The sequence below is a fragment of the Lampetra planeri genome, chromosome 6, assembly GCF_965212315.1.
Source record: "Lampetra planeri chromosome 6, kcLamPlan1.2.h2, whole genome shotgun sequence".
In the NCBI taxonomy this organism is placed as follows: Eukaryota; Metazoa; Chordata; class Hyperoartia; order Petromyzontiformes; family Petromyzontidae; genus Lampetra; species Lampetra planeri.
Genome location: NC_136112.1, coordinates 16264549 through 16281997, shown reverse-complemented (window position 1 = coordinate 16281997; position 17449 = coordinate 16264549). Strand labels below are relative to the sequence as shown.

General features: G+C 46.1%; 1 protein-coding gene across 1 annotated transcript in view; it reads left to right on the top strand.

Moving 5' to 3' along the window:
• Positions 1 to 15724: 15724 nt before the first annotated feature.
• LOC144719620 (bactericidal permeability-increasing protein-like) overlaps positions 15725 to 17449 on the top strand; it is a 48686-nt gene continuing 46961 nt past the window's right edge. Inside the window, exon 1 of the mRNA XM_078595711.1 lies at positions 15725 to 15961. Coding sequence (XP_078451837.1) covers positions 15856 to 15961 — 106 coding nt within the window. The 5' untranslated portion in view covers positions 15725 to 15855. The remainder of the gene's footprint in view (positions 15962 to 17449) is intronic.

The window sequence follows — 17449 nt, the reverse complement described above, 5'->3', positions numbered from 1 at the left end:
ACCTCAGGAACGTGGTAGCCGGGCGTTCCGAAGGAATGATCGACTGGAGAAAAATAAGAAGACAATATTCCTTCGCCTTCTCATAGCTGAGCAACTTTCAACTCTATGCCACTGCACAGTGCAGTCACTCTTTAAATTAATTCTATCAACTAGGTCACTTTGATTTTTGGAAAAAATGTGCTGAAAAAATGGGGCATAACTGGTCCTTATGTGCAATCTTTTTCTTTTCCAGATGTTTGCACTATAAAGGCAGCAGATACATTACGAGTCTGACCCGCAAAAAAATTCGTTTTGTCGCTTGAAATGTCAGGACCGGCCATAGGAGGGCATCACCAGGTTCCGAGAAAAAATTAACCAGCTCTGATAGGGTTTAGATGGAAGATCAGTCGCAGTTTTACCACAAGAATCTCCAATGTGATGTTCTCACCCTGTCCTGCCCGAAATGTGGCGGGAAGTGATCTTACACAGAAGTGGAAAATCCCAATACCATGTTGTAAGACAGAGATCGGAAGGAGTTTTAATCATTCCTTTCATACCCTCTGTGGCGCTACCATGCACAGGCAACACTCCATGAATTATTTGGATATCATGCATTTCTATTTAACAGTATTCAGGCCACTATGAGATCTCCTTTACCAGTGGCAAAATATAGTAATAGGTTTTTACCCTTTTAACTGGTACAAAATCTGACACCTTTATACAAGGCATCATGTTTGCAATAACCTCAACACAAGAAGTCAAAATGCAAACAAAAAGAAACAACTCTGATGATGATAATGATATGCACTGTCCTTGAAGTTGATTGGTCCACACCCGAGACAGCTTTCTTTAGAGCCTAGTCTCCATTGGTGTTGGACCAGATACGCCTTTTGGAGTTGTTTCTTTTTGTTTGCATTTTGACTTCTTGTGTTGAGGTTATTGCAAACATGATGCCTTGTATAAAGGTGTCAGATTTTGTACCAGTTAAAAGGGTAAAAACCTATTACAGTATTCAGGCCATTTCACGAATGACAGTAAATAAGACGAAACATGATTCCAGATAACAGGGTCTGTAGGACAATTGAGAAATGTTAGAGTGTGTATAAATGTATATAAAGTGTAACCACAGCAAGAAAAAACTGCTGAAGTAGGCGAGAGATCTCCCGTGGCACGATGTTATATAGGACTCGGCAGTAGGGGGGATGAGAAGGGGGGGAAGGAGGCGGGGCAGAAAAGTGGACCCCGCAGCAGCGCCCGGGTCACTGGAGTAAAGTGGACCACCGCAGCAGCACTGGAGAGATCGGCTGCAGGGGGGAGGGGGGAGAGAAGAGGGGGTGGCTGCTGTCACTTCTCCTAACTCGAAACGGATCTTATGTAAGGCCAGCCTAGCTGTAATCAAAATCAGAAAGGGTTTTATTCGCCATGAAAGTTCGCACAGACAAGGCATTTACTTTGGCAGGAAGGTTTATACATTCAACATATATGAATCTTAAAATCTTAAATAAGTGGTGTACAAGTCTAACTATACTAAAGGTACAAAGTCTAACTAATACTAAGGAGCTAAAGTATGTAAAAATTTAATAAGATAAAATATAAAATATACAATAGCTACAATATACAATATAAAATTACAAAAATGCAAATATGATAACATAGTGCAAATATGGCAGAGTGTCATTATGCAGATATCGTGTTTAAGTCAATTTGAGAGTTAAAGTCATTTTGAGCCCCTGGTCTTGTTGAAGAGGCCAGCAGCGGATGGGAAGAAACAGTTTTTGTGGCGTGAGGTTTTGGTCCTGATGGACCGCAGCCTTCTGCCGGAGGGGAGTAGCTGGCACAGAGAGTGTCCAGGGTGAGAGGAGTCGGCCACAATCTTCCTCGCTCGCCTCAGGGTCCTCGAGGTGTACAGGTCCTCGAGGGTAGGCAGATTGCAGCTAATCACCTCAGCAGTGCGGATGATACGCTGCAGTCTGCTCTTGTCCTTGGCAGTGGCAGCAGCGTACCAGATGGTGATGGAGGAGGTGAGGATGGACTCAATGATTGCTGTGTAGAAGTGCACCATCATTGTCTTTGGCAGGTCGAATTTCTTCAGCTGCCGTAGCAAGTACATCCTCTGTTGTGCTCTCTTTATAAGGGAGCTGATGTTCAGTTCCCACTTGAGGTCCTGGGAGAGGATAGTGCCCAGGAAGCGGAAGGACTCCACAGTGTTGACTGGGGAGTCGTACAGGGTGATGGGGGTGAGTGGGGCTGTATTCTTCCTGAAGTCCACAACCACCGCCACTGAGCGCTAAGTTGTTCTGGCTACACCAGGTCACCAGGTTGTCAGCTTCCCACCTATAGTCAGACTCATCCCCACCAGAGATGAGCCCAATGAGGGTGGTGTCGTCCACAAACTTCAAGAGTTTGACGGACGGATGACTGGAGGTGCAGCTGTTGGTGTACAGGGAGAAGAGCAGAGGGGAAAGGACGCAGCCCTGAGGAGATCCGGTGCTGATGGACCGGGAGTCAGAGACTTGTGTTCCCAGCCTAACGCACTGCTTCCTGTCAGACAGGAAGTCTGTGATCCACCTGCAGGTGGAGTCGGGCACGTTCAGCTGGGAGAGCTTGTCCTGAAGCAGGGCAGGGATGATGGTATTAAAAGCAGAGCTGAAGTCCACAAACAGGATCCTGGCGTAGGTTGCTGGGGAGTCCAGGCGCTGTAGGGTGAAGTGGAGGGCCATATTAACTGCGTCGTCCACAGACCTGTTGGCTCTGTAGGCAAACTGCAGGGGGCCCAGGAGAGGGTCTGTGATAGCTTTGAGGTGTGCCAGCACAAGGCGCTCAAAGACTTCATTACCACAGAGGTTAGGGCGACGGGTCTGTAATCATTAAGTCCTGTTGGCCTTGGCTTTTTGGGCACAGGGATGATGGTGGAGGATTTAAGACAGGCTGGTACATGGCATGTCTCCAGTGAGGTGTTGAAGATGTTGGTGAACACCGGAGACAGCTGGTCAGCGCATTGCTTGAGGGTCGCTGGAGAGACAGAGTCTGGCCCAGCTGCTTTGCGGGGGTTCTGCCTCTTGAAAAGTCTGTTAACCTCTCCCTCCTGAATGAAGAGAGTCGTCTCTGTAGTAGGGGGGAGGGGGAGGCCTCTTGGGTGGAAAGGGGTAGTTCAGGACAGTCCAATTGTCTTTCAAATCTACAGTAGAACTCGTTCAGGTCGTTGGCCAGGCGGGAGTCGTTAGTGGTGTGGGGGGCTTTGGGCTTGTAGTTGGTGATCTGCCTGAGCCCTCTCTAGACAGAAGCAGAGTCGTTAGCAGAGAACTGGTGTTTTAGTCTCTCTGAGTACAGTCGTTTAGCCTCTCTCACCGCCTTGCTAAACCTGTTTTTCGACTCTTTGAATCTGTCTCTATCCCCACTCCTAAACGCTTCCTCCTTCTCCAACCTCAACTTTGTGAGCTTTGATGAGAACCAGGGCTTGTTGTTGTTGAAGTTCACCCCGGTGCGTGTTGGAATACAGCAGTCCTCAAAGAAGCTGATGTACGACGTCATAGCCTCTGTGAGTTCATCCAGGCTATTGGTAGCAGTCGTGAACATATCCCAGTCAGTACAGTCCATAGCCTCACTGGTCCACTGATTCGATGTCCTCACAGCAGGTTTACAGAGCTTTAGTTTCTGCCTGTATGCAGGAATTAGGTGGACCATGGCATGGTCAGAGTGTCCCAGTGCTGCTCGGGGGACGGCGTGGTAGGCTCTACTGACTGTAGTGTAGCAGTGATCCAGAGTGTTCCCTTCTCTGGTAGGGCATTTAATGAATTGTCTGTATTTGGGGAGTTCGTGGCTGAGATTACCTTTGTTAAAATCGCTGAGTACGATAACCAGGGAATCCGGATTTGCTCGCTCCACACTCAGAATCTGGTCGGCGAGCATGCGTTGGGCCTCTTTAACCTGAGGACTCGGCGGCAAAATAAACTGCAACAAAAATGAGGGACGCGAACTCGCGAGGCAAGTAGAAAGGTTTACAGTTGATAAAAAATGATTCCAGGTCCGGAGAACAATGTTGCAGAATCACTGTTACATCTACACACCAGCCACTGTTAGTGTAAAAACAAATACCACCGCCCTTCGTCTTACCGGAGAGTGCTATGTCCCGATCAAATCTTACGATTTGGAAGCCTGCCAGTTGTAACGCAGTATCCGGGATCAAATCACACAGCCATGTCTTCGTGAAGCACAAAACAGAAGATGAAAGAAAGTCTCTGTTTTTCACCATCAGTAGCTGAAGTTCGTCCATTTTGTTGCACAGTGAACGTACATTGGAGAGGAAAAAGCTTGGAAGCACTGTTCGGATCCCGCGTCTGTGTAGCCGTACTAGAGCCCCCGACCGTTTACCCCTTGGGCGGGGTTTTTGCTGCTTGAGCACAGCTTAGCGCGGCTTTGACTAGAATGCCCACTAATTCTGCTGCTGGAAGCATAAAAGTGGGAAATAAATCCACAGGAGTTGTTTCCCTGATGTTTAAAAGTTTGTCTCTTGTTAGAGAACTCCGAAAAACTTGGCAGAACACTGAATTAACAGACAAAACAAGACAAAACAGGGCGCACCGACTGGCCGAGGCTGCCATAATCGGCGCCATCTTGCTCACAACAGAGAGAATAAGATTGCTCCGATTTGAACTTGATAATTTAGACAAGATTCTCTTACAATCACACTTAGAATTAACAGAAAAAATGTCCACATCTGATTGGGACCATGTAGACAACATGACAGTTTCTTCAGTTACTTCAATGTTAATCAAATGTAAAGTTAACTTTATTGCTATATTCAACCTCCTGTCAAAAAAGAAGCCAGAGCCACACGCTAAAAGTTAGATGTTAACAAGATTGTCATCAATCATAGTAACATCCCTATTTCTGACAGCCTAAAATCGGTACTAGCTAAAGGGTTGAATTTTGCAGTCACCCCTAAACACATCCCAGTAAATGATATCATTGCCCAGGTCGACGTAGTCCTCAAAGGCTTGGGACACAACCCGGCAGACGTTGCAAGATCTGAAATCGCTGCTTTCCTCAAAAACGCTAAGAAACCCATTTGCAACATCAGCAAGAACGAGTGTTTTGATCTCTCTCAATTTAAAAACAGACATGACATAGTCATCCTCTCAGCCGACAAGGGCAATGCCACTGTCATCATGGATAAAACCACTTACAACAACAAAATTCAGGACCTTCTTAATGATGGCAGCAATACCAAAATCAACAGAGATCCCACCAACAGCCTAGCTACAAAAAACAACAATATCATCACTAATTCGACTTCTCTTATCGATTCGAACAAGCAGCGCTCTCTAAAACCTTCAGCTGCTAGACCACCCAGATTTTATGGCCTTCCAAAGATCCACAAAGAAGGTATCCTGCTCCGTCCTATCATCTCCATCATTAACTCACCCACCTACAAACTGGCCCGATTTCTGTCTGAGACCCTGTTTCCTTTCACGGGCAAGACCACCTCAGCTGTGCTTAACTCAGCTCACTTGGTTTCTCTAATCAAGGACATCTCACTGTCTCCAGATTATTTACTTGTTAGTTTCGATGTAGTCTCCCTGTTCACCAACGTAGATGTACCTGATACCATTGCAATCATTGAAGACTTGGTCCAACAGGGACTGAATCCAGATGTACCAACTTTGGTAAGACGCTGCCTTACCAACACTTACTTCACCTGGAATGGTACATTTTACAAACAAATTGAGGGTACCCCAATGGGTTCTCCCTTATCGCCAGTAGTAGCGAATGTTTTCATGGAGAAATTTGAGACAGATGCCATCCAGACATCCATCCTTGTGGAAGAGATACGGAGATGACACGTTCGTCATCTGGCCTGCCAGCACTAAACCATGGCCTGCCAGCACTAAACCAATTTCTCAACCACATCAATTTCATACACCCATCTATCACCATGTAAGTGGAAAAAAATGGTAAGCTACCATTCCTGGATGTTTTGATTGAGAAGAGACCTGATGGCTCGCTTGGACACTGTCTACAGGAAAGCCGCCCACACGGATGCCTATCAAAAGCCTGACTCCCACAACCATCCAGCCCAGAAGAATTCCCTCATCAAAACACTACACTATCTCCGACCAGCACCACCTAGCCAGTGAGTTGGAGCACATACACCAAGCCCTCAGGATGAACGGATATTTTGACCGTACAATCCGCAAAAGCTGTCTCCCCAGCCATGGGGAGACAACCATCTGAGGATCCAACCAATACCATCACTTTGCCATACATAGGAGGGGTTATCAAAAAGATTTCCAAAATCTTAAACAAACACAAAATCCAGGCTTGTTTCAACACAGTACACAAAATCCATGATTTGATCCCATCTGTAAAGGATGTGATTCCTGACATGCAATATCCTGGTGTCTACAAACTAAGTTGTGGCTGTGGCAGCAGTTGCATTGGGGAAACGAAACGACATGTCTCGGACCGTGTTCGCGAACATAAGGCATATCTGAAACACGGTAGGACCAATACCTCTGCCGTTGCTGATCATTGTTTTAACGCAGTGGGCTCACACGAACTTGCCTTTTCCAAGACGAAGGTGCTCTGCAAACCCACCGGCTGTTATCAGAGATTTGTTCATAAACCCATCCAGATATATAAACACAGACACAACTTCAACCAAGAAAATGGGTACAAACTGAGCAATCATTAGAAGGACGTTATTAACCATGTAAAGTCTTAACTGGCTGTGATGTTTCCATCCTCCCTGCCTATGTCAGCTGTTATTTCCGACTTTCTGTGTGTCTTTCTCTCTCTGTGCATCTCTCTCCAATGTCTACTCCAGTGACCCGGGTGCTGCCGCGGGGTCCACTTTCTGCCCTGTCTCCCCCCCTTCTCTCTCCCACCCTACAGCTAATCTCTCCCATGCTGCCGTGGTGGTCCACTTTACTCCAGTGACCCGGGTGCTGCCGCGGGGTCCACTTTCTGCCCTGTCTCCTTCACCCCCTTCTCTCCCCCCCCCCCCCCCTGCAGCCGATCTTTCCAGTGCTGCTGCGATGGTCCACTTTACTCCGGTGACCCGGGCGCTGCTGCAAGGTCCACTTTCTGCCCCGCCTCCTTCCCCCCCCCCACTTCTCCCTCCCCCCCCCTACTGCCGAGGTCTTTATAACCTCGTGCCACGGCAGATCTCTCGCCTACTTCAGCAGTTTTTTCTTGCTGTGGTTGTCCCATCTGATGACGATTGCTTGTGTTGCGATCGAAACGTCGTGATCTATTATTTTTATACCTACGTGACTTTACCGAAAAAAACAAATACTGTAGTATGGATTCCCGCAGTCACGAAAGCTTCAAATCAAGATTAAAAAATATATATTCCGGCTTTTTTGTTCATTAAATAATGACCGTGATGATCCTTACTAACATGGCTGACACACAGACAGCTGAAACCTGGACTGGAACCCGTGATCTCAGCAGTACCGGCTCAGTGATCTGTGCTCTCAGCCGCCAACACTGCTGAGAACCTGGGCCTGACACCCGACCACCTCTACGCTCTCTATTTTTGTTGATGTCCTGCATTAAGTGCAAAGGTTATATTATCGTAACTTCTAGTAAGCGTAGCTGCATATGAATGAGAAATAAGTGGGGTAGTCGTGAGCGGGGCCAAGAGTATTTCACCCTAATCAGCTTCATATCTAGATTCACATCTTGACAAAAGTTCGCAAAACATCTTTTAACTTTTAAATCTAGATTGACAACTTATTTAATCAGACCTTTTTGTGTTTAGTTTATTGTCCTTCCTCCGCAGCTTCGATTATAATGATTGGCTACGTACAGTGCGAAATAAGTTAAAAGATACGTACATACATACGTACATGGAACATATTTAACATAACCACCACCATCACCCCTACCACGACAGTAGTATCACCATCACCACTACCATCTTCACCATCACTGCGATCATCACGATCTTCACCACCACCGTCATCACAACCATCACCACCACCATCACCCCTAACGCGACTACCATTAACACCATCACTGCGATCATCACAGTCATAACTTCCAAATGGGTCACCATCACCACCATCACACCTACTGCTGCAATATTATCACCATTATCACTACCTTCAACACCATCGCTGCTACCATCGTCACTGTCATAGCGACGATATTTGTCACCATCACGACTACCATCATCAACACCTGAACCATTACCAGTCGCATCATCACTCTAGCCAGTGTCGCCTTCACCAGCATGGTCAATTACCAACTCCTTTACCATCATAAACACCCTCATTACTGCCACCATCATCACCAACTTTCGTAAATTTCAGCATCATCACCAAGTTCATTGGCACCACTATCAACATCATCTTCATTCCCACCACCATTACCACTATGCACTTCGTGTGGTGCATTGTGCAGTGCGTGTTATCTTTGTGCTGAGTGTGGTATTTGTGTCATATATGTGTTTTGAGTTGTGCGCACAAACACGTCCATTGTGTCGTTTTTGAGTTTGATGTGTACACGTTCGCGTGTACGCGTTGTGTGTTTCTGCAGCATAAGTTGTGCAGATGGCGGGAAAGTGGTTCAGTCTGCAGAGGATCGGCATGGGGCCATGACGTACGTGCAGGGACACAGCAGCAGGGAGACGATCCCTATCCTGTCCCTATGTGCCTCACAAAGTGAAATTGCACGAGTCAACTGGCTGCAGAGTAGCGTCTACAGTACACACACAATGTTGTCCCATGACTGACCACATAGGGACATATGAGTGAATTCAAACCGCATATAGTAAATTTTGGATAGAAATATGTTAGCCACGTATATACACAAAATAGCGCAATCTGAAACCGAATAAAACAAGGGAAAACTGTGGATACAGATTAGTGAGATTAAAAATGATAAACAAAAGATAGAGATTATATAGTTGGAGACGAACCATACTGATTAGCCGTCACATATACAGACACTGTGATGGACCAATTGAGCATGTATCAATTTTATTTCGACAAACTCACACAGCACTAATAGTTTTCTCTCAAGTTTATCTACCTCCTAAATATGCAACTCATTATGTTACAAATTTAGAAATGTATATATATGCCTGTTCCAAAAATATTATTAAAATGTGATATTGTCTATTCTGAATGGCATCGTACCTTGTAGGCATATATGCGTTCCCTGCATGCCGAAAGTCGGAAAAAGCAGATGACAAAGCCAATCAGCACCCGAATGGGAAGTTGGGAAACAGAATAGTAGAGGCTTTGATAAGATGGGCATGATACGAATCACCAGAGCTGATGATGGTCGTGTGAAGCTGTCGTGTATTTTGCTTCCCAGGAATGAACCCAACTCATGCAGCAGAGGGGGAACAGGTGAATGGCAGGCCATAGAGGAAATAACCCTTGCGTGGGCAAGGAGTGACCCAGCATCTGTTTCTGAGAGAGACTTTACGGGCGGTATCAGGTATCAGCCGTCTCCAAAGAACCAGAGCAGAACAGGATGTGCAAGGGAGGACCTATTTTTAAACACACCCACAAAACCTGCTGGCGACCCGAGGCCATATACAGGGAAAAGAGACAATAATGTCCCTTGCCGTTTCAACGACTGAATTAACAAATCCTGGTGTCTGGAAAGTTGAAACGTTCAAAATGACAACCGCCGCATATGAATAATCTTAAACATCATGGTATTAAATGGCAATTTAATGATAGGATGTATTGTTACGTTATAATACAGCGTAGGGTCAGGAGGTTTTGAATTACTAGTTTGCATGTTTTATTAACACCCACTTATCTATACATAATTGTCATAAGGTCTGGGTTAAGCATATTAAACTTGATAATGAATTATGGAAGTTCCTATTGAACCTAAGGATCATTTAGAACAATATATAATCCTAATTATGCAATTCTCCATGATGAAAAAGTAGTGTGTTCAAGGGCTATAACCAGAGCCACGCCCGATCGCCTTTTATCTCCCCAGTGGTGATCTTTATATGCTGCACCAGGTATTCACTTTAAGGCGAGTGGACTTTGGGGGGGAAACCAGGACCAGTTCAGATAACCGCTACTGTGGGGGGACATTAATACCCAGAGGAGAGGCCGTTTTCACACTTAAACACATGTGCTCGACACACACACACCACATCTATGAGTTGAGAGACATCACAAGGGGCAATTAAGTGAGTCTGTGTTCACACAAGTGTTGGGATGACCTCTGAAGGAAGGAAATATGGCGCTTATGACATCAGGCCCCAGGATATGTCGAGAGCCAGGACAAAAGTTTAACTAAGGCCAAGCCGATGAATGCTCGAGGGGCGTGACAGTGGGAGGAGCTTTGGGCTCTAACATGACTTAGAGAATTACTGAAAAAAAGTAGAAATTCCTAAAAACAATAGACACAAATCATATTCATCAGTCTTGCAGAAGCAATCTCTGGGATTGGGCCTCGTAATTTGCTAAGGCAGACTCTTAAGTGTCCCTGAAAGTGTTATTTTATATTTTTCTTTACATTTTTGATTCCCTTGCAGAGTCAAGGACCTCGCAAAGTAGTGTTGCGATAATTTGCGTGGTCAAGGAAATTTGTTGATAAACGCCCCTCGTGGCAAGGTGGCTTTATATAGTTCTCCCTCATGCTATTGTGCAAATGAATTCTCGATATAATACTGTGCAAAGCGGAGAGGTGTGAGGGAATTATTGGCATATAGCAACTTCCCCAAGTGGAGACTTGAGGTAAACACCAATATCAAGTGTGCACAGAAATATTGCCCAGGCTACAGGCTGGGAAGTTCTGTTAGTGGTCGACCTGACTGATATTGTACGAGGTGTGGAAAGGCCGGGAGTCTGTTTGAATTGCCACGCGCAGTCTCCGCCAAACCGGTGGCCGCCTACACGTCGCTGATCGCCGAGAGTGGGCCTCAACGGGTGCTCGCACACCAAGATCCTCTCAAAGCTGCTGGTGACCGACTCACGGCGTGCCAGGTCAAGTGTTGTGGCGTGCAACCACTCTGCTGACGCGCTACAAGCGCTGGGTCAGCATGGCCGCAGCTGTGGACCAAGCCTGACAGGCGGACAGCCCCTGAGTGGACAGCGAGTAGCGTGGTCACAGCACGCTCAAGCAGTGGTCCAAGCCTACCTATCAACACTCCCTTGTGGGACTGGAGGTATTTTCGGGTACAGAGAAGACAAGATAAACGCGCACTCTTACATCATGTGACCACCCTGCTTACAGTCGGTGACGCCACCTCATACACGTGTAGTGTAATAGCGCCAGCTGGTGGACAGCAGCGGCAACTGTGGTGGACAGACAGTACACACATCGATGAGCATGTGCACGGGTGTGTGTTGTGTTGTATCCTAAGCCTTCTTCCAAACTTGATATTTTTATATATTATCTTTTTACTTGATATATAATGAATGAAAACACCCCAAAAAGCAGCAGGCTGCAAAAACCAGGTGTTGTTAAGTAATGAACTGGAGGAGGGCTAGGATGACAGAATTTGCAACCTTGCTTCAAGGAAGGAGGGGGCCTGATGAACGGGCATATGTCACCCGTGCAGGCGGCAGAGACAGTGGGAGAGTCAGCCAGACATAATTAAGGCAAAAAGCCAACCATCCTGCATGGTTTTAAGGAATTAAATTATTAAATCCAGGGTGAGTGGTCAAATGAAGTGGGTCAGCAACGCTGTGTGCACAGGGGAGGGAGCTGATTAACAACCCTGCCCGGCTGAACCGTGAGGGGGCCTTTGACCTGAAATTAAGAATAACACTCCCAGAGCAGAAGGTTGGATGACCACAGTGAGACGAATAAGAGCGTTGTATATCAAGGATGCAGACTCAGCTGAATAACAAGGCTGCGGAGGTCACCAAAAGTTCGCGTTCGCCTAGTTAAGTCGAAAAGCTCAATTATTCTGTATTGCTATTAAAGTAACGTTAAAGTCAGAATTTAACAACAGGGTAGGCTAAAGTTATTGATATTCACACCCACTCCAATTAAACCAGGCCACAAGTTACGCCTACTGAACCATCACCATCATTAAGTCAATATGAAATGTTATTTCCATACTTTAATATACAACTCGACCCAAAGCATATGACAATCAGAACCTTCCTAAGTCAAAATTGAATCGCACCCAGACAGGAGCGAATAGTCGATATAAGGTTGAAGAGGGAAGAACAATAAGAGCGCGGCGAACTGCAAACGTAAGCAAAAGCCGGGAACGACACCAACCCAGCGACACCAGCCAGCAACAGCGAGTCGGGCTTCGACAGGCCATAAAAGTAGAAATAATAACTCTCGGGGTCAGGGGACATCAGAAAAAGCAAGCAGACAAAAACCAGAACTGACTCCAAGGTTCAACCGCCCTCACCTACAAGGAGTGACGGAAATTAATGAGGCCTTGAGTTAACGGCGTCAGCTGGACAGCAACAACAACCGGCGAGCAGAGACAGAGTGAGGCAAAAACCTGCGAGGCTATGAAATGCAACTTCATGTCAGTGAAGCCTGACCAACAAGTTAAGTTAATGACATCACAATACATAATATCGTACATAACATCAATGTTAACGCTATTCACCGTCAACTATATTCCGCTTATATAACCATGCAGACACCAAGGAATACGAATTCCTAGGATCAAGAAACTTACCCCTTAACCTAAGATATCGGAAATAAATTAATAATAACAAGCCTATGCATGAAAGACAAAAGTAAAACTTATGAAAAGCCAGGATAACGGGATGAATCACCACCAGGTCGAAATAAAATACATAATAAAAGAGCGATGTTAAATCCAGGGTCGGAGAGAAAGGGAGATCCCGGCCGTCTTTGTATCCCCGCAGCGCGGGATATGAGTGTGTATACGCTCGGGGAAACACCTCCACTTGAGTCAAGCACCACGATGGGAAATGACAGACCTTAGGTTAAATACAGAATCATAACTGGGAAATGGTAAGGGACAAATGTTAATTTAAAACTTTTTAACCATGTCTGTGTGCGTCTGTGAGGGTCGGAGGGAGTGTGCCCCTCCCTCCAGGTCGTGCAACACGGACAGACCCGCCTGTGAGACGATTTGTAACGTCTGTGTTTTGGTTCATGAAGGAGGCCAGACAAGAGATAATATTGCACCCAGACAGAGAGACGACCTTCGAGGCAATTTGTAACATCTGATTGTTTGCTCATGGATTTTATGGAGGGAGTATGACAACGGAAATACCATGGGTGATGCACACAAGGACACACGGACGTACGGACACACACATGAACACACCTACACACGGACAGATCCTGACACAGTAAATCAAAAGAAAACCCCGCCTTGTGGGCAGGACCCAAAGGGATTTTTCGGCATAAAAGAAAGGACCCTGAGCATTGGAAACCAGTTGGACCAGGAGAGTCAACTCATCACGAGGACGACCAACGGGTCGACTCATGAGCGAGCTCGACCGGAAGGGTCGGCTCGACTCATCAGCCGAGTTCGACCAGGAGTCAACTCATCACGAGTGCGACCAACAGGCTCGACTCATCAGCCGAGTTGGACCAGGAGAGTCAACTCATCACGAGGGCGACCAACGGGTCGACTCATGAGCGAGCTCGACCGGAAGGGTCGGCTCGACTCATCAGCCGAGTTCGACCAAGAGGGTCGAACTCACCAGCCGAGCTGCGACTAACGGGTCAGCTCGACTCTTCAGCTTCTGGGACTCAGCCGAGTTCAGACGGCTCTCGGGGCTCGACTCAAGCAGCTCCCCGTCTCCTCTGCAGGCGGGCAAGACCCGCTTGACAGCTCAACCTGCCGCGTCAGAGGCCCCTGCTGGCAGCCAGGGTCGCGGTTGGAGACGAGAGGACGACTGTGTGCTGCGAGCGAGCTGCGGGCGCCACCTACCGACCGGGTTCCGAACTACGACAGCGTATCAACAGGCATCCAACCAATTCCCCACGGCGACAGAGGAGCGACTAATACGTATGACGCGCACCGCCCCCTCACCACACGACCCCCAGGCATCTGTTGACATAAGGAACCGACTCCGAACACTGACTATTGAAGACAACTCTTACCACTCAAACCCACTCGAACCCATAAGCCATCCGTGGCTGTGAAGAAAACTCGAGACCGAGTGATGGCCATTCGTCGTTTATAAGAGTATTAAAGTTAAGGTTTTTCTTAGCATAGTATTTGCATGTTTTAACGACTCTCTCTCACTAACAACCATCGCGTTACGCGGGATCCATGTGCCGTTGTCAAGTGAAATCAGACAATCATTGATGATACTGTATTGATGCCGTGTTGACGTTCCGGGATTGAGAGTTCGCATACTATATCATAGTTGAGGTTGAATTAGTAATAAATTGATTAATACAGAAGTGGTTGTGTGATTCTTTCCTGAAGTCTATGCATAAGATCTGCTTCTGCGTTGAGATCTGAACTTGGTGACCTTAATAAACACACTAACACATACTCAGTAAATGTTAAAGCGATAACGGGGCGAACCGGGGACCTAAATAAGCGAGAATGAGACGAACCTAGACAACGATGCCGAGTTAATCTAAGTTAATCTTTCATACTTACACCACACCTGCATAACTGCATACGATTAATTGCCTTATTCCGATCGATAACCCACCCTCGTCACCGAGGCGGGGTCTGGTTATCATAACGACTGGCATTATCATAATTACCCCCACTCGCATAATTACTACAATTACCTCTCGAATTGGCATAATTAAATGTGCGTAACTACATGATTAACATATTTCCGGATAATTACACATTTGGCCAAATTTCATTTGATTATTATTATTTTCACTGAATATTCATAACCCACACATACCACACAATAATTTCACCCACGCACGCATACAACATATCAAAATTTTCATAACCAACATATACAACAGTTGGCAGGGCGGATGAACTGGGGCAAGGGTCACGGAGGACCCCGTCTGGAAGCCCCTGGAACCTGCTAGTGGGTTTGGGAAGGTAGGCGCGGCCAGGGCGGAGTTAGGCCGCGCTGGTAGGATAAAAGGAGCCGAGAGCGGAAACTCGAGGCTGCCGGTTTTGGGATTGGATTCGTCTCGTCGTCGCTGTCGATTCTTCACCGTCGTCGCTGCCGTCTTCACTCAATATTGCGCTGCCAGAGAGTTGTTGGCTGTCTCAGTCAGCGCCGTCAGTGTTAGACAGCTAGCGTTGTGTATTGGGCTAGGCTAAGCGACTGTTGAGAGTGTGCAGGCGAGACCGTGAATGTTCTAAATAAAAGGTGCCTCCTGCAAACCTCGTCTCCGTATCACTAACAACACACACGGATCACACATGAACCAACTCACATCACACTACATATCATAACCCGTGGACTTCGCGCATAATTGCCGCCCTGATACACACATCCACTCCACGTCATGCATATCTGTACAATATGAATATTGCACTTTGAGATGCTAGCTTGTTTTATTTTAATTGCATAACCTTGCAATTCAAACGTTGATGTTTTCCTAACCATTTGGTAAACATTTTGTTAACACGTATGCTTGCATGAGGCGTTAGCCTGGTTTTATTTTAAATGGAATAATCTTGATGGCACCATGAACCTGTCCGTAAAACTGTCTCGCGAGAAACAGTACAGTTTCGATATTGATATTAGAGAACACTCCACGTCGGGTTTTTGTGGGGGGTTTTTTTCCTGTTCGGTGACTCTCGAGGGCTTAACAGATGGGAAACAAATCTTGGGGGCGTTTTCAGCCATCTGAAAACGGCGACTTCCTCCTATTTATTGCATTGTACTTCACCGACAAGGTCACTCGCACTGGAGATAGTTGTCTTTGCAGATTTGCTGTTCGCTTCAACAGAGGAGACGGTTATAGTCCAGCCTTGGAGTGCGTGGTCATCCAGATTTAATGATGATCATCATACAGATCGTCCTGTGTTGCTGCTTCCTCGCCACCGCGCTGTGCACGGCACCCGGCTTCGAGCTGCGCATCACCCAACGCGGCCTGGATTACGGTAATAAAACACGTGCGCACTTTACCATTCTACCTCGGGACAAGAGCACACCCTCATTCAACTTCCTAGGCTGTGACTACGCGCGTGACTTTGTCGCCAGTTGTGAAAGGATGGCGGCTTAAGCCGCAACTGGTGATGAAGTCACACACACAGTCACTCCAGAAGTTCAAAATTATGCAGAATCAATGCTGTGGAAACCTCAAATCGAATACAAAAATGCATTCAGTTTGGTCCAATTGTAAATTAAGAATGAAGTTCAACTTCCGTATCATGATACTGAACATTACACATTTATTTGTTTCTTGGCTTCAACCCAATCTATGGTTTGCCTTTATTATTTGATATACGTTAGCATTGCTCAGAATTAAATTCTACATCAGACAAGTGAAACAGTCATGTTGGTTGTACAGAACAGTTGGCATATTTGCGTGTGCAAATACACACGTTGCTCAATATTGTACAGATGCGTTCACGGTGTTTGTCTCCGCGTACAAAAATAAGTCGGTTTTGTTAACACATCCTGCCAGCCTCGCAGCGTTATGGGAATGCGTAATTCTAGCGGCATTGCTTCAACACAAGCAAATGCTGGGCCAGTTTGAACAGTTACCAGTCGAACCCACTCCCATGTTTTAGACAGACTGGTGTAGGTAAAGTAAATATTAATTAATGCTTTGATTAACCACGTTTTTATATTGTTTATGATGTTGTTAGTGTCTTTATACATTAATATCCATTATTTATATATTTTAAAGTACTTTTTGGGGTGAAAAAGGGTAACTTTCGATGCTATCGGAACGAATTAAGCAGTTAACGTGTCCAATTATTTCCTATACTCGCTTAACGACCAAATAATTTAACGGCCGGTTTCGTGGAGATTCAACTGTTGTGTCTCATCAGCAGTCAGGCTTGCTTTCTTGGTGACACTACGAGGGCAGTTGTGATTTTATTCTGGGTGTTTTTTCAATCGGTTCTGCAAATGGTTCCTCGTACGAACATGATACTTCGCTTATGCAAGCTGTTGAAAGTTGGCGTTTCCAGTCGTACCTGTTTCAGACTGTACTTATTGCAGGCAGCAGAAGAGCAGCTTTTAAAGAGGTTTGCGTTCAAAGTGAAAGCGATGCGATTAAACAGTGGGACGTCGTTAGAAGTGTCAAGTGCTGCGATGTTTATATTTATACATAAGATACGCCTTCCAGTCAGCCTATATTTTTAAGGCCACAGTGTTATTGATGAATGTGTTGAGTTGTTTTTGTTCGAGACAGCGTAGGCTATCGCAAAGCCCGCGGACTTTCGCTGGTGTATGTAAATTCTGGTTTTCAGTTTGAAATTCCCGATTGTGAACATGTTGACTTCTGTCGTGTTGGGAGCTCAGTGAGATGTCACGCCGACGAACTGATTGGTGGAAGAGAGTGGCGCATTCTCCCAGACATTGTTTGTGCACGGATAATTACCTCTGCTGTGCCGCATAAAATTACACCACATTGGTCA